The sequence below is a fragment of the Eubalaena glacialis genome, chromosome 5 (assembly GCF_028564815.1).
Source record: "Eubalaena glacialis isolate mEubGla1 chromosome 5, mEubGla1.1.hap2.+ XY, whole genome shotgun sequence".
Lineage (NCBI taxonomy): Eukaryota > Metazoa > Chordata > Mammalia > Artiodactyla > Balaenidae > Eubalaena > Eubalaena glacialis.
The window spans coordinates 53,674,045-53,700,187 of record NC_083720.1 but is presented as its reverse complement, the minus strand read 5'-3'; the positions used below and the strand labels follow the sequence as shown (position 1 = coordinate 53,700,187).

The following is a 26,143-nucleotide window of genomic DNA, read 5'->3' as shown; positions in this document are numbered from 1 at the left end:
CTTTCAGTTAAATTAAAAATGAGTCTTTGCCAAAGGGACTTGTAATGAAACTTCAAATAATTTTAAAATGCTCATTTCCTCAAGGGCTGACTTTAATAATGTTTGGAGTTGCTCCAATAAGATCAGCAGAGCTCAACTAACACAAGTCAGAAACAACCAGAGACAGATATCTTCCTAAAAACACTCACGTTGTGGACAGTCAGGATTGATTCTAGCAGAACTTATATTCAATTCTTCAGACACAAACTGTTTACCTCTTTCTCATGACAGATTTTTTTTTACTGATTCTAACTGAAATTCATGTTGGTAGCAAAGAGAACTCTCATGCTAGCACTCTTGGATTTTTTGAACAACTTCTCTTGTGAGTCTTCCCTCATTTGAACAGAAAGGAGATTGAAGGTCTTAAAGCCCAAAAGATCTCTTAGGCTGTTGCTAAAATAATCCCCTGAACACAACCATTTGACCTCAAAGTTAATAGTAGTACCTGTGATCCAAATCTATGTAAAAACTTCTGTGAGAGTCAAGACTTTTCATCAAAAGACTGCATCCTCTTAAATTTCCTCATCTTTCCTCTCTGTAGAGCGCAGTGGTTAAAGGTACAGTTGTGAAGTCAGATTACCTAGATTCAAATCTTGGCTTTGCTATTTAATATATGAATTTAAACAAATTTCTTTACTCTTTCTTTACCTCAGTTCCCTCATCTGTAAAATGGTAAAATGATAGTACTTCCTGTTTTGCTACAACACATGTATCAATATGTGGCTGGTGAGTAAGGGAATGATGGCAGTATAACATGAAAATTGTGTTGGTTCATAAGCAATTTTTCTTTAAAAAAGGGAAGCCAGAACAGCAGAAGTAGAATTATAACCTTCAGCAGGAAAGGACAAAGTCTTCCACAGGCATGAGCCCTTATAACTGTATTTCAGGAGAGCAGAAAATGAATTATTGCACGGGGGCCCCCTCTCCAGAGAGGCACACCCCCGGCCTTGCACATCTCTTAGCTTCTGCACTTCCTCTTGTGCCCACCTGAACAGCAGCCCCAGTGGCGCTGTGCACCACTTCCATCTGCATTATTTTAGCATTTACACTTTATTATTTTTGTACATTTTTAATAACTCCTGCAGGAGCAGCCTGCCTGAGTTGTCCAATTCATCTCCCACTTATTGTTTCTGTTAGCACTTTAGTTACAAAAGTGCTATTTTTCCTATAAGCTGTTATTTTTTATGCGTGATTTTGCAGAATACAAGTTTTTTTCCAGGAAAAAATGCATTTATCGTTTACAGCCCAAATGCTGGTATCTACCACCCAAGGTAGCTAACAGGATCAGATGACAATCTATATAAAGAGTTTGGAACAAAGTATGGCACATAGTAAGCAATCATTAAATGCTAGTAGTCATTGTTATTATTAACTTTGGTTATGTTCTACCCAGACAAATCTTTAGGTTCTTCTCTCCCCTGTTTCTGAGATCTGGAATAATATGCCCTTCTCCTCTATCTTACAAGTTCTAAATCTAAAATCCAAGTCTTTTAAACAACCCAATTATTAATTCAGAATCAGTCATATCCTATACCACGTTTTCAGCATCTGCATCTCGTCTCAATATCAGATGCCTGGAAACAAAAACTCAATGAATCCTTATCATAAAACTTGAGACGTGCTTAACTATATGTCTAGAAACTAAAAGAAATTAAAAATAAAATATGACTTCAATATAATAAAATAAATAAGCAGGCCCTAAAGACTGTGAGACAAATAAGATAAAAAATCCATAATCTCATTTTCCTTTTAGTTTCTTTTTTATGTAGTTTTTGTGGAAAACTTGAATTTATAAGGACAGGAAATGCTTATCATTCTCTTAATCAATAAATGGGAGGGTCAGGAAAGGATTATGAGGACAGTTTCAAAGGGAAGGAAGATAACACTGAATAGAAACTGCAAATTTTGAAGGTCAAACTTAACTTTGTAAGTATAATGATCACTTACAATTATTTTTCAAGGTTAATACGTATCATCATGCATAGTGCAGTCCCTACATGCTGAAGACTCAATAATTGCTTAATGATATTAATGAAATGGAAAAACTATGTATACATTTACTTACTTTATAAATTAAACTGTCCACCAAAAGGTCATGTTGTATCACATTAGTCTTAAGCTGCTCATAATACAAGATATCCTAGATTTAAAAGTTAAACAAACAAAAACATTAAAAGTCAATCACATTTTAAAGTCAGCCTCAAATAAATAATGCCTTTAATAAATAACGATCATTAATAGTATTATAAACACTAAGAGGATAAGGTCTTTTTTTTTTTTAATTTGTCTATTTTTGGCTGCATTGGGTCTTTGTTGCTGCGTGCCGTCTTTCTCTAGTTGCGGCCATCAGGGGCTACTCTTCGTTGTGGTGCATGGGCTTCTCACTGCGGTGGCTTCACGGGCTTCTCATTGCGGTGGCTTCTCTTGTTGCGGAGCATGGGCTCTAGGCGCGCGGGCTTCAGTAGTTGTGGCTCGCGGGCTCTAGAGCACAGACTCAGTAGTTGTGGTGCACGGGCTTAGTTGCTCCGCAGCATGTGGGATCTTCCCGGACCAGGGCTCGAGGTTGTATCCCCTGCATTGGCAGGCGGATTCCTAACCACTGCCCCACCAGGGAAGTTCCCAGGACTTTTTTTTTATTCACTACTACAGTCTCCATGCCTGGCCAATAGTAGATGATCAATAAATACACCTAATCCCATCCCTTAGGATAAAAGCTGGTACCTGGTGGGTATTTAATCAATGTTTGCTAAATTGATTAACTGTAATTTAACTTTAATAGCTAATGCAGGACTTCCCTGGTGGTGCAGTGGTTAAGAATCCGCCTGCCAATGCAGGGGACACGGGTTCGAGCCCTGGTTCGGGAAGATCCCACATGCCGCAGAGCAACTGAGCCTGCGTGCCACAACTACTGAAGCCCGAGTGCCTAGAGCCTGTGCTCCGCAACAAGAGAAGCCACTGCAATGAGAAGCCCACGCACCACAACGAAGAGTAGCCCCCGCTCACTGCAACTAGAGAAAGCCCGCATGCAGCAACGAAGACCCAACGCAGCCCAAAATACATAAATATATTAAAAAAAAAAAGAAAAATATAGCAAATGCAGTATTTATTAAGTAATTACTAGGTGTCAGGAACTGTTTTACACATGAGTTAATCTATTTAATCCCACTACACATGAGTGAATCTATTTAATCCCATACCAACAAAATAAAACTGTTCAACAATGATTATTATTCCCATTTACATTTGAGAAATTGAGGCCCAGAGAAAGAAGTAACTTGTTGTCCAAGGCCACAAAGATAGTAAGATTTGATCCCGGGAAAGCCCCAAAACCTATATAAAGACCCAGAATGACTACACTATACTGCCTTTCTAATATCTAAATTATTATAAAATAAAAAGGTTTAAACATACTAAATCAGCCCTGGTAGTAAAAGTAATCATAGAGCATACGAAAAAAATCAGGTTTTTTTTTTTAGATGAAAAATCCTTTATTATTCATTTTTTAGTTCAAAATATAATGATTATAACTATACAGAATCCTATGCAGTTAACCTGTACGTGATTTAAGCACAGCTTGAGAAGGTAAGTTTCCAAGAGATAATGAGAAACACTCTCATCTCATCTGGCTAATGGACAATAATAAGGGTTTAGGACTTTTAATGACATTGATCAATAGAATCAGCAGTGTACTTTTCTTTACATCTGAGTCCAGGTTTTTAAAAAAGTAAATAAAAATCAGTTATAGCACAGGGAACTCGCTCAATATTCTGTAATAACTTAAATGGGAAAAGAATTTGAAAAAGAATAGATACATGTATAGGTATAACTGAATCACTTTGCTGTACACCTGAAACTAACACACTGTTAATCAATGATACTCCAATATAAAATAAAAATTAAAAAAAATTGTAATAGCAAAAAAATCAGTTTTAAAAAAATAAGAGAATATGGTATTATATTAGAAAATCTAACTCTAAACAGTGATAAGATTTGGCTAATGTTTAATTTAACAGAGAATAAGAAATAAGAAGGAAGAGAGGAAAGATAGGAAGAAGAGAAAAGGGGAGGAAAGGAAAAAGAAGAAAAGACAGGGGAAGGGAGAGAGGGAGGAGGGACATAAGACGTAATCCAGTTAAGCATCAGGCTAATAGTTGGTCGGGGTGTTCATAATGAATAATAAAGGTTAAAAAAAAAAGGTTAAGACTAAATGGGTAGTAGTTGTGTTAAAGAGAGATGGAAATATCATCTCACTACTTCAGCTGATCCCTGTGTTCCTCCGAATCCCTCCATCCACCTCTTGGGCATCTTAGCCCTGGTCTCCACCCATATCCAAATACTGCTTGGCTCCATCAGTACACCCGAGTCTACGTGATTCTTTCTGAAGACATTCCCTCAAGTAAGAGTTGTGGGACAGGTTCGTCTGAGACAAAGAAGAATACCTGTTGCATGCAGCTGCCTTGGCAGGGTGGTGTCCAACCCTATGTTTCCTGAAACACGATTTCTTTATCTTGAAAGATGCTTAACACACAGTTCTCTGGTTTGAGGCAAAGTGCTCTTTGCCTAAAGATAATCTGGGGATTTACTGGCTATTTTTAGTCATTTTAATTTTAATTAAAAAGCCTTACTTTGTTCTCATTCATGTTGTTTTGATTTCTTACCTAAAGCAAAATTATTTTACTATTTTATTTACCTTCTATTGTATTTATTAAATCTATCTCTCTGGCTAGAATAAAAAAACATTTTAAAAGGCAGGAACAGCACCTAATTCAAATACCAATCCTTGACAACTGGCAAAGGGCACAGTATTATACTTTAATGTCTTCTAGGGAACACAGTGGAAAAGCTAAGATGCTTAGAGTTATGTCTCTTTTTAAAAATAAAATAAGTTTAAAATTACAAACTGATATATGACCGTTAATATAAGCGAAACAATCTAGAGCTGGATAAAGAAAAAGTTAATCTTTTCTTCTTCCCTCCCACCACACTGAAGAAACTAATGTTATTTGTATTGTATTTGTAACATTATTTATAATTTGTATTCTTCCATACTTTTCTCCATGCTTATACAAATATATAATCATATTTAAGGGTTTTAGTTGTTTTTTTAACATAAAATGGAATCATTCTATACTTATTTTTCAGTTTCTAGTGTATATCATGGTCATCTCTCTATGTCTTTTTAATAACTACATACACTTTAATATTTTTAAAGCTGTGCTACAGACGTATCACAATTTATTTAACTATTCCCCTATAGATGGCTACTCAGGTTGTTTCTAGTTGTTTGTCACTACAAATACTGCAATAAATATCCTCATGCACATATGCTTTTGTATCTATGGGATAAACTGGCAAAGGCAGGATTGTAGGCTGAAGGCCATATATACACACACACACACACACACACACACACACACATATATCTTTAGTTGGACTACAAATTGCCTAACTACTTTCTAAAAAAGTATCAATTCAAATTCCCACCAGCAACCCATGAGAGCACAAAGTTTACCTATATCCTCACCATTTTAACTTTTCCATGGATGAAAAATGGTTATCTTATTGTTGTATTAATTTGCACTTTCCCAAATACTAATAAAGTTTACATTCTTTCATATGTTTACTGGTCATTTGAATTTCCACTTCAATGACTTACATATTTTTCTATTAGATTACATTTATTTTATTAATTTGTCAGGCTCTTTATTGATAATGAGGATTAACCTTTTGTCATTTGTGTTACAAATACTTTTTCTTCAAATTAATATGTGTTGTTTGATTTTTGTTTATGGTATACATTGACAAATTTTTAAAAATTCTTTATGGCTTTGGATTTTCTTCCTTCCCTTAGGCAAGGCTCTCCTACATCACATGTTTATACAAATATTTTTCTAGTTTTTTCTAAAATTGATATTTTTAATTTAAATGTTTATAACCTACCTGGAATTTATTTTTATATATGGTAAGCCAAAGGTCTGAGTTTTCTTTCAGAAGGATGGCTTTCAGCATCATTTATTAAATAAACCATGCATTTCCAACTGAAATAAAACTCCAACACCTCCCTATCAGAAATAGATTCAGCAGGCAGAAAATCAGTAAGGTCGAAGTTGAACTCAACAACACCATCAATCAACTGGATATGATGGACACCTGTACACTACTTTATCCAATAACAGAAGAATACACATGCTTCTCAAGCTCACATGGAACATTCACCAAGATAGACCACATTCTGGGTCATAAAACATAGCCTTAACAAATTTAGAAGAATAGAAATCATACAATGTCTGCTCTCAGACCACAGTGGAATTAAACTAGAAATCAATAACAAAAAGATAACTGGAAAATCCCCAAATACAGGGAGATTAAACAACATACTTCTAAATAACACATGGGTCAAAGAAGAAATCTCAAGAGAAAGTTAAAAATATTTTGAACTAAATGAAAAGGTAACTTATCAAAATTTGTGGGATGCAGTAAAAGCAGTGCTTAGATGGAAATTTATAGAATTGAATGCATGCATATATTAGAAAACAAGAAAGATCTAAAAATCAATAATCTAAGTTTCCACCTTAGGAAACTAGAAAAAGAAGAACAAATTAAATTGAAAGTAAGCAGAAGAAGAGAAATGATAAGAATTAGAGCAGAAATAAATGAAATTGAAAACAGGAAATCAATAGAGAAAAATAATTGAAACAAAGAGCTAGTTCTTTGAAAAGATCAATAAAACCAATGAGCCTTTAGCCAGGCTAACTAAAAAAAAAAAGAGAAAGGACACAAATTACCCAAATCAGAAATGAAAGAGGGTACATTACTACAGATCCTATGGACATTAAAAGGATAATAAAGGAATACTATGAACACTTCTCTGCCCACAAATTTGATAACCTAGATGAAATGGACCAATTACTTGAACAAGACAGAATTTGCTGAAACTCACACAAGAAACAGACAATCGGAATAGGCTTACATCTATTAAAGTAATTGATTTAATAATTAATAGCTGTCTAAAACAGACAGTACCAGGCCCAGAGGGGCTCATTGGTGAATTCTACCAAACATTTAAGGAAGAAATTCTGCCAGTCTTCTACAATCTCCTTCAGAGGACAGAAGCCGAGGGAGTACTTCTTAATTCATTCTATGAGGCCAGCATTACCCTAATACCAAAGACATTATAAAACAAGAATTTATAAAATATAACAATTACCAATAATATAATAGGATATTTCAAGAGTATTTTGTATAAGCTTTGGCAAAATAGATATTTAACAATAATAAATTATGATTATAAAAAGCAATCTCTGAAAAGCAAAATAGCCCAAATTTTTAGCATTAGAGAATATTTAAATTTTAGTATATGTATCTATTTTATATTTTATGCAGACTTACACTATCTCTTTAACTAAAGAAAAAAGGAAATATACTCTCAGGAAGTCAAAGAACTCACAGAACAGTCCTAACAGTTTATACTTAATTGTTCATTAAGCATTTAGATGAGCTGACCATTTCTAGACACTCACTGTACAAGATACTGACTTTACAGATGATGAAGAAGAAAAAAATCCCTGTCCTCAGGTACTCAATCTAGAAAGGGAGGCAGCCAAATAAAGTAAGAAGTGTGGTATATGTTTCTCTGTCTTTAGATCTTTGCTCCTGCACTGGTTATGCTGGGAGAAAAATGAAGGAAGTATCTAAGAGTAGCAGTGATGGAGTTGGGAGAAGACAAGGTAAAGGAGATGTTAGGAAGGCTTCTCAGAAAAGGTGATGGAATAAACTGCACATGAAAGAAAAGTAGAATATCCAAGAAGACAAAACTCTGACAAGGTTTTTTTTTCAGGGAGAGAACAGCATGGTGGGAAGACAGCCAATTCAGCATCTCTTGGATGACCACAAATATATTGAGGTAAAGATTATACCTTTTCTTTTAGATATCATGAGTCTGATACACTTTCAGACCATGTATTAGAGTTCTACAGGAAACTGGAAATAAAAGTTTTAGGCTTAAGACAAAGTTTGGTTGAAAACAGAGTTGAAGCCATTATGGAAAAGGTGACTGTGGATGAGACAGTCCAGGGAAAATGTGCAGGGTGAAAAGAGGGTCAAAATTGAATTCTGAGAAATACAAGCACTTGAGGTCTAGCAGGCGAACCCAAATGCAGACTTAAAAAAAAAGAAAAAAAAAAAAAAAAAGAAAAAGAGGGTAAGAAGAACTAAGAAAACAGGATAAACTAAATTAAAGACCAAGAATATTTCAAGGGCAGAGTAGATAATAGTATCAAATGCAGTAGATGTAAAGACTAAAATGTATCCACTGTTCCTTGGTAACTTTAGCTAGGACAGTTATAGTCATGTAGCGGGGTGTATGCCAGACTATGGTAGACTGAGTGATTAATGGGATTAAGGAAGTAGGAGCATCTAGCATAGACTTTTCTTGCACAAGGTTTAGATGTAAAAGTAGAGGCAAGAACAGGTGCTGATGCAAGTAAGTTTACAGGTTTGGTGGAAGGAATTTGAATGAGTTCCTTCTGATGACTTCTGTTTTCTCTGGTTAGAAGGTGAGATCTTTTGCTAAGACTCTGAAAATAAGTGGCTGAGGAGAGTGAAGGACAGAAACAGGCACTGGGAAGACTAGGTGAGCTGACCAGAAAGATCTAGGATGGTCAGGCATTATTGCAGACCTTTAGGTCAGGTTGTGGAGAACCTTATTGTGAAATCACTAAAGGAAATCTTAAATGTTAATACTCATCTTGGCTATCTTATCAGTAAGCAAGAACCTAGAGCAAAGTATAAGACAACTTTCTACTTTTAATTAGCAAACTGAAATTAAGCAAAAAATTTTAAATATGAATGTTTACTAAATATGGATATTTTGATCCAGAGATCTAGAGAGCTGTAGAAAAGAAAATATATAAAAGCAATTCTTTTAAACATATCACATATTTTCTTAAAAAGAGAAAAAAATCAAAGTTAAATAATGTTCTAGTAAAAGTACTAAATAAATTAACTGCTAGGAACTTAAAGCATTAAATCCCAAGTCTTTCTATTGAGGTAAGATGTTAAAAATAGCTTTATGAGTGTGAAATTTGAAATATTCCATTTATCTCTCTAACTCCTCAACTATGATGCATTTGTATGTGTAGCTTATTTTAAGTGATTGAAAAGTAATTGAACAAAAAGTTCTGATAAAGTATTCTTCATAAGAAGTAAGTATTCTCCCTCTCTCAGTCTCTCGCTCTCTCCCCCTCCACCCTCTAATGTACCACCTACAACAATTATTTTGGAACCGCTATAGTTTGTTCAGGTCACACTTTTACAGTGAAAATAAGTGTAAGTGACAGAAAATGTTTTATTCAATAAAATCAAGATTGCCTTCTGATAATATTGATTTCTATTTACAGATTTGTCATTTTGAATATAGAAAATCAAGATAACTTTTAACTCCAGAATTCAAGTGTAAAAACTGCCTTTGAACTTTATACAATCATTATCTGGGATTACTACTTTTATTCTACAACTATACTTCTGGAAAAATTCTAAATCTATTTTTGAAATGGTAGTAGTTAGTTCCTCTGCAGAGACAGGACTTGCTAACTTAGCTCCTGATCAGTGAAGTTGGTAGGTCATCTACACAGTTAGGTCAGGACAAGAATTACTACCTCTTCTACAAGAGTTGATACACTCACAAAAAATGACCAGCGTGCACTCAAAACTGTTTTGTAAACTGTTACTTTTAAAGTGTCACCTCAAAACATCAGCAGTATCATTTGGTTTAAAACTGCTCTAAAATAAATCACAAGGTTTATTCTTTCAAAAAGGAAGCAAATGATTTTTTATAGTGCTGTTCAGAGCGGGAGATTTAAAACACTCAAACACACACACACACACACACAAGCATGCATACATAATTTGCAAAGGTTACAGGTATAGTTTTATAATATATGTTAATAATGTTTGATTTTCTTAAAAACTGCATTATTATAAATTATAATTAATTTATAACATAATTACATGTAATTACTATTGCTACCATCAATGGTGACCTGTTACATCAAGTACTGTGTTAATAAAAGACTTACATAGATTTCATTTAATTCTTTCAACCACACTGGGCTATAAAAATTATTACCTATATCTAAGTATGGGTAAGTTGCAGTTTGAAGAAATTTAACTCACTCAATGACTTATTTCAAATAAGTTGAGGGAGCTACGAGTTGAAACTAGGTCATATGATTCTAAACAAAACCCATGTTTTTAACTGCTAGGTTAGGGAACTATTAGTTTGCTATTTATTAAAATCTTTAAATAGATGACTTATAGGATCAGTGGGCTTCAGCAAAAAAAAAAAAAAAAAAATTCTCCAAAATATTTCAAAAAGAATCAATGTCTTACACTTTTTTCTTTACTGAATCTATTACCTGTCTGTTGGTGATTTCTCTTCATATTCATTTTATTTCCTAAAATAAAATGTTCTTATACTTAGAAAAATAACATTCCCACATAATCTGTCAATTTTTAAAACCATAAAAATCGTGCATATTTTGAAAGTAACTGTAGGGACAAAGTAGTCATTTACATACAGTGAGCTGTCCATCTTTATTTCTCCCTATTATAACTCCCAGTTCTACCACACATCTTCACTGTTCTAAATTGGTGGACTCCACTTCTTAACATTTTACTTATTGTTCTGTTGTATGTATAGGTTCACACTATCCAACTAATTATTAATAGCAAAAACATCTATGTTAAGCACACAGTGATTAAATTATATGTTAATCTTATCTTAGAACGCTAAACTACAGTGAATTTGAAAATTAAAAAGGGAGTAAATATTAGACTAAGAAAAAAATATTTCTACTTTGAATGCAGGTCTTTGAAAAACAAATGTCAAATCTGGCCCATCCTTTTTCTTCTTACCTCAGGTTGGCTGGAAATATTCAAAATGAGAGCCCATAATTCAGCTCTCAGTGCTGTGGGACTTCCTTGTCTGATATACTGTTGGGCAGCAGCACTATCTTGTTCTGATAGGACTGTCAAAAGTATATTAAAATCTCATTAGAAAATTCATAATGTGAGAAATAACATTGAAATCTTTAAAAATCTTTTGGGAAGCTAACATTTCATCTTTATGTCTAACATAATTGCATCATATCTTGACAATCTTCTTTTACTCTCGGATTTTTGATGTGGCCTTATTTACAGCCCTGTAAGTTTCAAGCCGTAAGCTCCTACCCAACCAGGTGAAAGTTTTTAATTTAGGTACCTTGATTTCACTGTGCTTTAACTATAGCTCCATGGATGTGAAACTTGTGATGCATATATAGAATAATTTTTGGATTTCATGATCACATGAAGTCATAGCTACAGAAACCCTAAATTTCTTATGCATATTCTACTAAGTCATGAATGTTCTAGTATTTGGAAGTGGTATGCTATTTGAAGTATTATGACTGAGAATTCTAAAGAATGTAGATATCCATTCTATGAGATGACTTTTTAGCTACCTGCCAAAATCAACAGAAAAGAGGAATTTTTAAAGAAGTAAAAACAAAAAAGATCTGATAACCTTTTAAAAAGGCCAAAAATTATTCATAAGCAGTCAAGTTCACAAAATTAATATATTATCCTTTTGTTTTCATCTTTATGTTAATGAAAATACTAGCTATTAAGTCTGGAAATTAAGCCCCCCTCTAAAACAAACAAATAAAACCAAAAAATAAAAAAATAAAAATAAAAGAAGAAATACTAGACAACTGCTGATATTTGTCAAACAGTTTTGTTTTCTTATATTTTCTTCTCAAAAGAAAAAGGAAAAAAACTTACACTAAATGAAAATGAAACAAAGGGACCACATGATAACTTGCAATTGTGTTTAATGAAAATATCAAATCATACAAATGCAGCCTTCTAAATAAATAGGATTCTGAAAAATTGAATAGGGAGTTTAGAACATGATAATATAATTGCCATAGCAGATTTATTCTGACACAAAGACTTACCTGCACTTCATATTTCAAAGACAAAACAGGATTTATAAAAATAAGGAAAAGAATCTTAAAAAGATGGGGAAAATTTATTCTCCAGAACGCTAACAGCTGCTTCAGTTATTAAGCTCTGCCATGGTGAACAGTCGCTGGGAAGTGTGACAGTTATTATTTTCTCCTGATGCAGGAGCATATTCCTATTAACACTAATGAGAAGGGTGTGGGCACATCAAAGAGAGAACCTGGCTCTTTGATTTTAAAATGAAATTCTACTGTTGAATGGATTAAGCTAATATCCTTGAGAAATGCGTGCCTGCATTTATCATTTCCTTTTTAGTGAACCATCTGTGTACTTCTTTATCTGACATTTATTGATAAAGCCAAATTGATGCATTTCCCCTCTTTATAAAGATTCCCATTGTTTTATCTACATTGTTAAATTTTATTCCTTTTTAGGTCTTTAGCTTCTCAGAGATTAAATTTCAGTTGAGGGTATACGATACAGACATTTACTTGAGACTATCTCATTTTCAGAAATTAAAATAAGTATAATCAAAAGCTTACCTTTTTGCCCAATACGTACATGCTCATTTTCAAAAAGTTCTAAAAATGATAAAATAAAATAAAATTATTAGACACAAATATAATCAGCCACATTTAGAACAATATTATGTAAATTTTTTCTGGTGTTGATGCTTTTAATTATTTTCAAAGCTGAATGGCTCTCCAGGAAACTATAAGAATATTTATCTTTATATGTGGAAAAATCTTTTTTCTAAGTTATTTCAAGTTTGTAGAAATGAAAAGGAAGTATATTTAATCAGAAGAAAAGATTGATAAACTAATTTTCCTTTGTTAAAATAATATAGAATATCTTCTCACAACACAAATGTTTCTGTCCATTCATCTTTAACTTTTTTTCCTAAAAACAAAACAAAACAAAACTTATTGATAGCTTTATTTGCAAATCCCTACTTCTACTCTATTCTACCATGAAAGCAAATCTAATAAAAGCCTTAATACTATATAGGTAATCCCACTATACGAATGCCATTTAAAAAGATTGTATGGGAGAAACAAAGATTTGTTTTTAAAGTACCAATCATAATGGAAAAAAACCTCCTAAACTAGATCATATTAAAACCAAGAAACATCTGTTCATCAAAAGATACCACTGAGAGTGAAAAGGTAAGTCACAGAGTGGAAGACTATATTTGCAATACATATATCCAGCAAAGGACTTGTACTTAGAACATATAAAGCACTCCCGGTAAGTCAATTTAAAAAAGACAACTATCTGACAGAAATAGGCAGAAGCTGTGAACAGGTTCTTCACAAAACAGGTAATCCAACGGACCAATAAACATATGAAAAGATGCCCAACCACATCAGTCACCAGAGAAATGCAATTAAAACCATTATGAAATACACACCCATCACAATGGCTAAAATGAAAAAGACTGACAATTCTAAATGCAAAGGAAATGGAGCAAATGAGCTTCTCATACAAAGGTGGTAGGAGTGTAAATCGGTACAGCCATCTTGGAAAACTGTTTGGCAACATCTACTAACACTGAATATATGCACGCCCTATGACAGCAGCACATCGCTCTCAGGTGCACATCTTAATGTATACCTATGTGCACCAGGACACTTACACAAGAATATTCACAGAAGCACTATTGATAATAGTCAGCCCCCATGTCTGTGGATTCAACCAACCACGGACTGAAAACACTTGAAAAAAAATTCCAGAAAGTTCCAAAAAGCAAAACTTGAATTTGCTGTGTGCCAAGCACTACACTGAATCTGTGTGAATGAACTGATGTGTTGGCATACCCTGCTGTAGTCTCCCGCCATTTCATGGATCCTCAGTCTCCAGCACTTGTGTTTGAGTATTGTTCACCTTGTGTCTCTTTTATTTGTCACTTACGTTGTGTGCACCCTTTGTTTCTGTGGAAAAATGGCTCCTAAAGAGCAATTAAGTGGTCAAAACAATCCCTCAAAAGCTATGTAAAGCAATTATACTCCAACAAAGATGTTAAAAATAATAATAATTTTTAAAAACGCTAAACAATCCCTCAAAGGCTAAGAGGGAGCGTTAAGTGCTATTTCTCAACAAGAAAATTAAAATCTTAGATCTTTTGAAAAGTGGCATATTTCTTGCCAAGGTGGGCCATGAGGTCAGTAAGAACAAATTGAGCATTTGCAAAATAAAGCAGAAAGAAGCTGAAATTTGTGGAAGTGTTTGTGCTGCCCCTACAACAGCAAAAATGGTCTCTCGTTCATGACAAAATGCTTGCAAAGGCGTCAAGTATGTGGCTGGAGGACATGTCACAGAAGCATATCCCTGTTCATGGCAAAATGATGCGTGAAAAAGCACTTAGCCTCTGTGAATACTACTGTGACGGGGTTGAGGAGAATGAAGGAGTTTAAGGCTCGTAAGGGATGGCTGGCTAACTATGTAAAGTGCTACAGCCTCAAGAACTTAGAGATCATGGGAGAATCAGCATTGGCTGATGCCAAGGCAGCTTCAGCATTCTCAGAAGAGCTCAAAAAACTTATAGAAGAGAAAGGCTACCTTCCAGAGCAAATCTTCAGTTGTGATGAAATGGGCTTGTTTTGGAAGGAGATGCCCAATCGTACTTATATCCATAAGAGTGCAAAGCAGGCCTCAGGGTTCAGGGCCTGGAAAGATCACCTTAGGCTGGTGCTGTGTGGCAATGCAACAGGTCACCTGATCAAGCCAGGCCTCATCTACTGAGCAAGCAATCCCCAGGCCCTTAAGAACAAAAACAAAAATTGCCTGCCCATGTTCTAGTAATACAAGAAGGCTTGGGCGATGGCCATTTTGTTCTTGGAGAGGTTCCATCAGTGCTTCATTCCTGAAGTAAAGGGATGAAGAGAAGGGGCTGCCATTCAAGGTCCTCCTCATAACTGACAACGTTCTCTGCTTCACTGGCGAGCATGTGGACGTGATGTTCCTGTCTCCTGCAGCAGCGCACTGAGGTGAATTAACACCTACTTCGCCTTCAGGAGGTTTTGTGCTGCCCCTGATGCTAACCCTGACTGAGCAGCATTATCGATTTACGAAAGAGCTTCACAACTGCAGGTGCAGTTTTGCTTCCTGCAGAGGCTGTAGATGCCTTCAGGCCTGAGAACAACAATGCATGCTGGAGGAAGTTCTGGAGTGAGGTGATCAGTGATTTCAGGGGCTTCTCCACTACTGATGCAGAAGTCAGTAGTATTTTGAATGTTGCAAGGGAAGTTTGGTGGGGAAGGCTTCTCTGACATGATTGAAGACAATGTTGAGGAACACACAGAAGAGTGTAGAGAAACCCTTACCAACAAGGAACTTGAAGATCTGCTGAAATCCTCTAAAGATGATGGTGATAGTGATGATCATGATGCAGAAGATTTAGAGGAGGTAGAGCCATCAATCTGGACACTTGAAAAATTTGCAGCAGTTTCTCAAGTATGATTAGAGAGAGAACATACATGTGTGTGGAAGTGGGGATGGGAGTAGCAGGAGGGGGAGGGACAGTGTGAGGAGGCAAGAGATGAGATTTGAACAGTAAAAATAGTGGTTATCTTTGACATAGGGGATAAAGATTGAAAGATGGTAGGAAGGGGCTTCAGTTTATTTATCTGGGTGGTAATTTAATTAGATGTGTCCAATTCATGCAAATTTATTGAGCCATTCTCTTAGAATTTTGCCAACAAAATGACTTACATATGTCTAATGAGTTTTCAAAATTATTTTAAAGACCCTCAGATAAAGAGACAAAATCTAGTTGAACTCTAATAATTGTAACAAGAATACAAGATTCTATTCAATAATTAATAGTAACCAAAGAGAGGCAAAAAGCATGTTAGTTGTCAGATATTAAAAAGTTACTAGATTAATTTGGAAATGGCAAGATAAACCTTAACCTCACTCTCATTTTCATTTAGTATATGCCATATGGGAGAAATACTAACCAGGAGGCACTTGTGTAGAGTCATCTACACCAAGTTGTCCTGCAGTTAAGCCAAGTTCCACAAAGAATTCTTTCTGAAAAATAACACACAGAATTACCATGCATCTCAGACTTTGCTACACGTTATTTTAAAAAATCACCTTCACCTAAACATCAACTTAAATGAAAATCACAATGTAAAATAAATCTTTGCTTCATTCAAATATCTAAAGAAGAAAAGAATATTATTGAACTTTTAAATAGTAATGCTTTAGTCCAAATTTTCCCTTTTTAGGTAACAAACTAATCAGTAAAAGCAAGGAATAATTATTCTGAGGAAAAAATAATAAAATTTAAATCTCTCCTGAAACATACGTACACATACAGCATATGTAGCACTTAGCAATTTTATTTTCTAAATTCATTGTCTAAAATTACCAATATAATTCTGTATCTGTGCTTTCTATGGTACTGTACTTCACTCAGCTCTTAATCAAATAAACACTGCAAATATCCAAAACAACTTAAATTAATTTTTAAGTAAAATTAGACTATCAAGTACTCTGCTAAAATAAGAATAAATTAGATTTATTCTCCAGACTTCCTCTACTACTTCCTTAATGTCTAAGGAAAGTAATCATGTTTGTCTGTTGTTTTATAAATATATAAAAAACAACCCCATAGTATTCACATTATTTTTATTCCCTAAGTAATTAAATATTTCTATTAATATTTGCCTCAGTGTTTTGTTACTATTCTAATTGCTAAAACCAAACTTCCTTCTCCTTTAAAAAATGGAATTAGTTTTAATCCTTCATAATTATCTATGATTATTTAAGTTATTTGTGTCCCTCATAAGACAGTTATTCAGCCTAACATACACACATTTCATTTTTGTATCAATTTTAAATAACTGCCATTATATTTCAATTTTTTACTAAATTAATTTTAATCTATACTTTTAAAAAGCACTGCAACTTATGTTACCAATTTTTAATGACTCAAGTGGTAAAAATTCACTGCTTTGGATATTCTTTATTCTATGTCAGTAGACCTGGGCCCTAATCTCAGATTTCCTTCTCTATTAACATGTATTACCCTTTTTCAACCTCTATCAACGCATATAATCACACCATATTGAAATTATCTTTTTACTGTCCATCTCCTCATTAGCCTGAAGCTCTTGGAAGACAGAGACTATCTCTTACACACATTTGCACCTCCCGTTCTTAGCACAGTGCTAAGTGACACATAACAGTGGGGAGTCAGTAAATAGTGAACCACACTACTGAGTTCTAGTTCCCACCTGCTGTCTCTACAACACTGAATTAGTGAACAGGAATTAGTCAGCAACTTCTCTTTAGAGTTAATAAATTCCAGTTTCAAGAAATTCCCTTTTGGCAAGAAAGGGATAGGGGGTTAAGAGATATAGATTACTACATATAAAATAAATAAGCTACAAGAATATATTGTACAACACAGGGGATATAGCCAATATTTTATTTTATTTAATTAATTTATTTTTTAATAGATCTTTATTGGAGTATAACTGCTTCACAATACTGTGTTAGTTTCTGTTGCACAACAAAGCTAATCAGCCATATACATACAGATGTCCCCATATCTCCTCCCTCTTGAGCCTCCCTCCCATCCTCCTTATCCCACCCCTCTAGGTCATCGCAAAGCACGGAGCCGATCTCCCTGTGCTATGCTACTGCTTCCCACCAGCCAACTGTTTTACATTCAGTAGTGTATATATGGCGATGCTACTCTCACTTCGCCCAGCTTCCCCCTCCCAACCCATGTCCTCAAGTCCATTCTCTATGTCTACCTCTTTATTCCTGCCCTGCAACTAGGTTCATCAGTACCTTTTTTTTTTTTTTTTTTTAGATTCCATATATATGCGTTAGCATACGGTGTTTGTTTTTCTCTTTCTGTCTTACTTAACTCTGTATGACAGACTCTAGGTCCATCTACCTCACTACAAATCAACTTTGTTTCTTTTTATGGCTGAGTAATATTCCATTGCATATATGCGCCACACCTTCTTTATCCATTCATCTGTCGAGGGACATTTAGGTTTGTTCCATGTCCTGGCTACTGTAAATAGTGCTGCAATGAACACTGTGGTACATGACTCTTTTTGAATTATGGTTTTCTCAGGGTATATGCCCAGTAGTGGGATTGCTGGGTCATATGGTAGTTTTAGTCTTAGTTTTTTAAGGAACCTTCGTACTGTTTTCCATAGTGGTTGTATCAATTTACATTCCCACCAACAGTGCAGGAGGGCTCCCTTTTCACCACACCCTTTCCAGCATTTATTGTTTCTAGATTTTTTGATAATGGTCATTCTGACTGGCATGAGATGATACCTCATTGCAGTTTTGATTTGCATTTCTCTAATAATTAGTGATGTTGAGCACCTTTTCATGTGCCTCTTGGCCATCTGCATGTCTTCCTTGGTGAAATGTCTGTTTAGGTCTTCCTCCCATTTTTTTAACTGGAGTGTTTGTCTTTTTGAGATTGAGCTCCATGAGCTGTTTGTATATTGTGGAGATTAATCCTTTGTCTGTTGTTTCATTTGAAAATATTTTCTCCCATTCTGAGGGCTGTCTTTTTGTCTGGTTTAAGGTTTCCTTTGCTGTGCAAAAGCTTTTAAGTTTAATTAAATCCCATTTGTTTAGTTTTGTTTTTACTTCTGTTACTCTAGGAGGTGGGTCAAAAATGATCTTGCTGCGTTTTATGTCAAAGAGTGTTTTTCCTATACTCTCCTCTAAGAGTTTTACAGTGTCTCATCCTACGTTTAAGTCTTTAATCCATTTGGAGTTTATTTTTGTGTATGGTGTTAGGTAGTGTTCTAATTTCAGTATTTTACATGTAGCTGTCCAGTTTTCCCAGGACCACTTATTGAAGAGGCTGTCTTTTCCCCATTGTATGTTCTTGCCTCCTTTGTTGTAAATTAGGTGCCCATATGGGCATGGGTTTATCTCTGGGCTTTCTATCCTGTACCATTGATCCATATTTCTGTTTTTGTGCCAGTACCATACTGTCTTGATTACTATAGCTTTGTGGTATAGCTTGAGGTCAGGGAGCCTGATTCCTCCAGCTCCGTTTTTCTTTCTCAAGATTCCTTTGGCTATTCGGGGTCTTTTGTGTTTCCACACAAATTGTAAAATTTTTTGTTCTAATTCTGTGAAGAATGCCATTGGTAGTTTGATAGGGATTGCACTGAATCTGTAGATTGTTTTGGGTAGTATAGTCATTTTCAGAGCATTGATTCTTCCAATCCAAGAACATGGTATATTTCTCCATCTGTTTATGTCATCTTTGATTCCCTTCATCAGTGTTTTACAGTTTTCTGAGTACAAGTCTTTTGCCTCCTTAGGCAGGTTTATTCCTAGGTATTTTTTTCTTTTTGTCACTATGGTAAATGACAGTGTTTCCTTAATTTCTCTTTCTAATTTTTCGTTGGTGTATAGGAATGTCAGAGATTTCTGTGCATTAATTTTGTATCCAAATTCATTGATAAGCTCTAGAAGTTTTCTGGTGGTATCTTTAGTATTTTCTACGTATAGTATCATGTCATCTGCAAACAGTGACAGTTCTACTTCTTCTTTTCCGATTTGGATTCCTTTTATTTTTTTTCCTTCTCTGATTGTTGTGGCTAAGACTTCCAAAACTATGTTGAATAAGAGTGGTGAGAGTGGACATCCTTGTCTTGTTCCTGATCTTAGTGGAAATGCTTTCAGTTTTTCACCATTGAGTATGCTACTTGCTGTGGGTTTGTCATATATGGCCTTTATTACGTTGAGGTAGGTTCCCTCTATGCCCATTTTCTGGAGAGTTTTTATCATAAATAGGTGTTGAATTTTGTCAAAAGCTTTTTCTGCATCTATTGAGATGATCATATGGTCTTTATTCCTTAATTTGTTAATGTGGTGTATCACATTGATTGATTTGCATATATTGAAGAATCCTTGCATCCCTGGGATAAATCCCACTTGATCATGGTGTATGATCCTTTTAATGTGCTGTTGGATTCTGTTTGCTAGTATTTTTTTTTTTAATTTATTTATTTGTTTTTATTTTTGGCTGTGTTGGGTCTTCGTTTCTGTGCGAGGGCTTTCTCCAGTTGCGGCGAGCGGGGGCCACTCTTCATCGTGGTGCGCGGGCCTCTCACTGTCGCGGCCTCTCCCATTGCGGAGCATGGGCTCCAGACGCACAGGCTCAGTAGCTGTGGCTCACGGGCTTAGCTGCTCCGCGGCATGTGGGATCTTCCCAGACCAGGGCTCGAACCCGTATCCCCTGCATTGGCAGGCAGACTCCCAACCACTGCGCCACCAGGGAAGCCCCTGCTAGTATTTTGTTGAGGATTTTTGCATCTATTTTCATCAGTGATACTGGTCTATAACTTTCATTTTTTTTGTGATATCTTTTTCTGGTTTCGGTATCAGGATGATGGTGGCTTCGTAGAATGAATTTGGGAATGTTTCTCCCTCTGCAATTTTTTGGAAGAGTTTGAGAAGGATCGGTGTTAGCTCTTCTCTAAATGTTTGATAGAATTTGCCTGTGAAGCCATCTGGTCCTGGACTTTTGTTTGTTGGAAGATTTTTAATTACGGTTTCAATTTCATTACTTGTGATAGGTCTGTTTATATTTTCTAATTCTTCCTGGTTCAGTCTTGGAAAATTGTACCTTTCCAAGAATTTGTCCATTTCTTCGTGGTTGTCCATTTTATTGGCATATAATTGTTTGTAGTAGTCTCTTATAATCCTTTGTTTTTCTGCAGTGTCAGTTGTGATTTCTCCTTTTTCATTTCTAATTTTATTGATTTGTGTCTTCTCCCTTATTTTCTTGATGAGTCTGGCTAAGGGTTTATAAATTTTGTTTATCTTCTCAAAAACCAGCTTTTAGTTTTACTGATCTTTGCTATTGTTTTCTTCATTTCTACTTCATTTATTTTTTTGCTGATCTTTATGATTTCTTTCCTTCTACTGACTTTGGGTTTTCTTTGTTCTTCTTTCTCTAGTTGTTTTAAGTGTAGGGTTAGGTCGTTTATTTGAGATTTCTCTTATTTCTTGAGGTGAGATTGAATTGCTATAAACTTCCCTCTTAGAACTGCTTTTGCTGTGTCCCAGAGGTTTTGGGTCATCATGTTTTCGTTGTCATTTATTTCTATGTATTTTTTAATTTCTTCTTTGATTTCTTCAGTGATCTCTTGGTTATCTAGTAGTGCACTATTTAGCCTCCATGTATTTGTGTTTTTTACAGTTTTTTTCCTGTAATTGATTTCCAATCTCATAGCGTTGTGGTCAGAAAAGATGCTGGATATGATTTCAATTTTCTTAGATTTTCCGAGGCTGGATTTGTGACCCAAGATGTGATCTATCCTGGAGAATGTTCCATGTGCACTTGAGAAGAAAGTGTATTCTGCCACTTTTGGGTGGAATGGTCTATAAATATCAATTAAATCTATGTGGTCTATTGTGTCATTTAAAGCTTATGTTTCTTTATTTATTTTCTGTTTGGTTGATCTGTCCATTGGTGTAAGTGGGATGTTAAAGTCCCCTACTATGATTGTGTTACTGTCGATTTCTCCTTTCATGGTTGTTAGCATATGCCTTATGTATTGAGGTGCTCCTATGTTGGGTGCATAAACATTTATAATTGTTATAACTTTTTCTTGGATTGATCCTTTGATCATTATGTAGTGTCCCTCCTTATCTCTTGTAACAGTCTTTATTTTAAAGTCTATTCTATCTGATATGAGTATTGCTACTCCAGCTTTCTTTTGATTTCCATTTGCATGGAATATCTTTTTCCATCCCTTCACTTTCAGTCTGTATGTGTCCCTAGGTCTGAAGTGGGTCTCTTGTAGGCAGCATATATATGGGTCTTGTTTTTGTATCCATTCAGTCAGTCTGTGTCTTTTGGTTGTAGCATTTAATCCATTTACATTCAAGGTTATTATCGATATGTATGTTCCTATTACCATTTTCTTAATTGTTTTGGGTTTGTTTTTGTGGGTCTTTTTCTTCTCTTGTGTTTCCTGCCTAGTGAAGTTTCTTTAGCATTTGTTGTCAAGTTGATTTGATGGTGCTGAATTCTCTTAGCTTTTGCTTGTCTGAAAAGCTTTTGACTTCTCCATCCAATCTGAATGAGATCTTTGCTGGGTAGAGTAATCTTGGTTGTAGGTTTTTCTCTTTCATCACTTTAAGTGTATCCTGCCACTCCCTTCTGTCTTGCAGAGTTTCTGCTGAAAACTCAGCTGGTAACCTTATGGGGATTCCTTTGTATGTTATTTTTTGTTTTTCCCTTGCTGCTTTTAATATTTTTTCTTTGAATTTAATTTTTGTTAGTTTGATTAATATGTGTCTTGGTGTGTTTTTCCTAGGGTTTATCCTGAATGGGACTCTCTGTGCTTCCTGGACTTGGGTGACTATTTCCTTTTCCACGTTAGGGAAGTTTTCAAGTATAATCTCTTCAAATATTTTCTCAGACCCTTTCTTTTTCTCTTCTTCTTTTGGGACCCCTATAATTTGAATGTTGGTTCATTTAGTGTTGTCCCAGAGGTCTCTGAGATTGTCTTCAATTATTTTCATTCTTTTTTTCTTTATTCTGCTCCTCAGCAGTTATTTCCACCATTTTGTCTTCCAGCTCACTTATTCGTTCTTCTGCCTCAGTTATTCCGTTATTGATTCCTTCTAGTGTATTTTTCATTTCAGTTATTGTGTTGTTCATCTCAGTTTGTTTGTTCTTTAGTTCTTCTAGATCTTTGTTAAACTTTTCTTGTATTTTCTCAATCCGTGCCTCCATTTCTATTTCCGAGATTGTGGATCATCTTTACTGTCATTACTCTGAATTCCGTTTCAGGTAGATTGCCTATTTCCTCTTCGTTTATTTGTTCTTGTAGGTTTTTACCTTGCTCCTTCATTGTGACATATTTTTTTGCCATCTCATTTTTTTCTTTTTTTAATGAGTGGGATTGTGTTCCTGTCTTACTGGTTGTTTGGCCTGAGGCTTCCAACACTGAGTTTGTAGGCTATTGGGTAGAGCTGGGTCTTGGTGCTGAGATGAGGACCTCTGTGAGATCTCACTCCGATGAATATTCCCTGGGGTCTGAGGTTCTCTGTTAGTCCAGTGGTTCGGACTCGGACCTCCCACTGCAGGAACTTTGGCCCGACCCCCGGCTCGTGAACCAAGATCCCGCAAGCGGCGTGGGGCGGTAAAAAAAAAAAAAAAGAGAGAATAATAGCAAAGTATAAAATAAAATTAGACTAGGAAATTAAGATATGTTAGAAAGAATACAAAAATAAAAATAGATGAATCAACAACCAAAAGATACATCAGTACCGCAATAGTGAAAAAGAGGAGGGAAAAGAAAAAAAAACAGGGGGAAAGGTCTTGGCTGTGGAGTGTAGGGCCTAAGCAAGGGCAAGGTTTGGGCGGTGGGCGGGGACTATACTTAGGACCCACAAGGCTGGAAAAGGCCCTGGGGGCTGTGGGGCATGGGGCTTAGGCTCAAGGAACAGAAGGGGCCCAGGTGTGCCCTTCCCCTGGTCTCAGAGAGCAGGTGACCTCACCTGTGAGCCCAGCAGGCTTCCTGGCTTGAGTGGGTGGGGCAAACGCCCTCCTCTCCTCTCCTCTTCTGCTCTTCCGGTCTGCGAGGGCCTCTCCCGCCTGCCTCTCCTGATCTCCCCAGCCTCCTTCTTATGCCCCCAAAGACCAATGTGGCCAAGGCGGGTGGGGGGGGGCTTGGAGGGCAGGGAACAGGCCTGGGAGTTCAGCAGGCTCCCTGCGCCGATCCCCTGCCCTCCAAAGCTACCTCCAGGCTGCGTGGGTCCCTTTTGATATGGATAAGTCTAACCCTAACACTGTGAAATAGGTTTGAGGGCCATCTATTGAGGCATCATATGAGACTCACTGAGTCTCACCAAGTTCAGTATTCACACAGACAGATCAGGGTTACAGATAAGCCATGCATCATCAGGTCAGACTCATTATCACCAGGTCACATGGTTGAGGAAACATGGGGACAACTATCCCTCATGCCTGCAGACATTAGGTATAGTCACAATTTTTTAAAAATTTGCCACAGGCTTTTGGTTCTCCAATAGCTAAGAATGAATCCACACCAGCTCCAGGTCCCCTCAGACAGACAGAAGGCATAATTAGCCCCACTTACACACATGCTAAACCTTTTCATACAATATCCTTTCCCTGCTTCTTTATCTAGCAAACTCCTTCAAACTATTTCACATGGCAGTACCTTTGAGAAGACCTCCCACCACCTCTAGGAAAAGAATCTGTCACTTCCTCTTCCGTACAGCCATATCACTTTGTATAAACAGCTACTAATAGGGCTTCTAACATCTTTAAAAAATAACTTCTTAAAAATTATTTTTTAATGAAAGTTGTAGTAGTAATGTTTAATAGTTATATACTGCTTACTATTTTCCAAGGACCATCTATATGCTTTATATTTATATATAAGTTTCCTAGGGCTGCCAGTGGTACAAAAAGTACCACTAACTGGGTAGCTTTAAACAATAGAAACTCATTCTCACAGTTCTGGAGGCTAGAAGTCCAAAATCAAGATATTAACATGCTCTTCCTGAAGGCTCTAGGGGAGAATCTGTTCCATATCTTTCTCTTAGCTTCTGGTATTGCTGGCAATCTCTGGTGTTCCTTGGCTTATAGATGCAACACTCCAGTCTCTGCCTGTCATATGACATTCTCCTTGTGTGTCTCTCTTCTGTGTCTCTTCTCCTCTTCTTATAAGGACACCAGTCATATTGGATTTTGGGCCTACCCTACTCCAGTAAGACATCATCTTAATTTCATTGCATCTGCAGACGCCCTATTTGCAAATGAGGTCACATTCACAGGTACTGGATGTCAAGATTCAACATATCTTTTGGGGGGGACACAATTCAACCCATAACTTGTATCTTAACTTACTGATCTGCACAACACTTCTATGAGATACTATTGTCCAGGGTTTCCCTGGTGGCGCAGTGGTTAAGAATCCACCTGCCAATGCAGGGGACACGGGTTCGAGCCCTGGTCTGGGAAGATCTCACATGCCGCAGAGCAACTAAGGCCATGCGCCACAACTACTGAGCCTGTGCTCTAGAGTCCGCGAGACACAACTACTGAAGCCTGTGCACCTAGAGCCCATGCTCCGCAACAAGAGAAGCCACCTCAATGAGAAGCCCGCGCACCGCAATGAAGAGTAGCCCCTGCTCGCCGCAACTAGAGAAAGCCCGCACTCAGCAACAAGGATCCAATGCAGCCAAAAATAAATAAAAATAAAAATAAATAAATTTATATAAAAAAAAGATACTATTGTCCATATATTAAATAAGAAAACTAAAGCTCAAGGTTAAGAAAAACTTGCCCAAGGTCACACAGCCAGTGAGTGGCAGAGCAAGAATTTAAACCCAGGTTAGTTGGCTTCAGAATCTAATCACCAAACCACCACACTATACTATCTTTACAGGCAATAAATAGAAGTCAAATCAGCTAAAAGACTTAACAATGACAACAAAACAGCAGTTCCCTATTTATGCACTCCTCCCCAACACACACACACACACGCAATCATAATTAGCCCACTATTCAGGAACAACCACTTTCAGCTTTTTTCTGGTATTTACACCCATATTTCAAGTAACAAGTATATATTGTTATTTTTAATTTATCAGTTTCAAATATCTACTGATTTTTTATGATAAATGAGGATTTTTAGCTCATGTACATTCTCTTTTCCTCCCTCCATCATTCCATTATCAGTATATATCAATTCTTGATTAAATCCATATTAAGAGTTTACATTATTATTACTATTTAAAAATTATTCACTGCTGAGGCAAGGAGTATGCTATTAATATGTTTCCTTTCCTAAAATATGTATTTTTTTCATACAGTTTATAATTAAACCATTTTTTCACTTATGCAATTTTCTGTAATCACTTACCTCCTTCCTCTACCCTTTAACAACTCTGAAAAGACCCTCCACAATATAATTTTGCATGTGGTTAAACCTGTCAGATCATCTTTACTTTTGGTGTTTTTCTTGCAGGCACTCATCCTGGAGCCCTCCAACCTTCTGCTCCAATCTGGAATCGCTCTGCTCTGGTCCTGTTGCACAAACTTTGTCCT

At 36.0% G+C, this 26,143-nt stretch overlaps 1 protein-coding gene across 3 annotated transcripts in view; it reads right to left on the bottom strand.

The window, feature by feature from the left end:
• TBC1D19 (TBC1 domain family member 19) overlaps positions 1-26,143 on the bottom strand; it is a 170,429-nt gene that overhangs the window by 66,716 nt on the left and 77,570 nt on the right. For all 3 annotated transcript variants that reach the window (XM_061191298.1, XM_061191297.1, XM_061191299.1), the window contains 4 exons: positions 16,002-16,074; positions 12,585-12,623; positions 10,954-11,066; positions 2,105-2,179 (listed from right to left, as the gene is read on the bottom strand). In XM_061191298.1, coding sequence (XP_061047281.1) covers positions 2,105-2,179; positions 10,954-11,066; positions 12,585-12,623; positions 16,002-16,074 — 300 coding nt within the window. The remainder of the gene's footprint in view (positions 1-2,104; positions 2,180-10,953; positions 11,067-12,584; positions 12,624-16,001; positions 16,075-26,143) is intronic.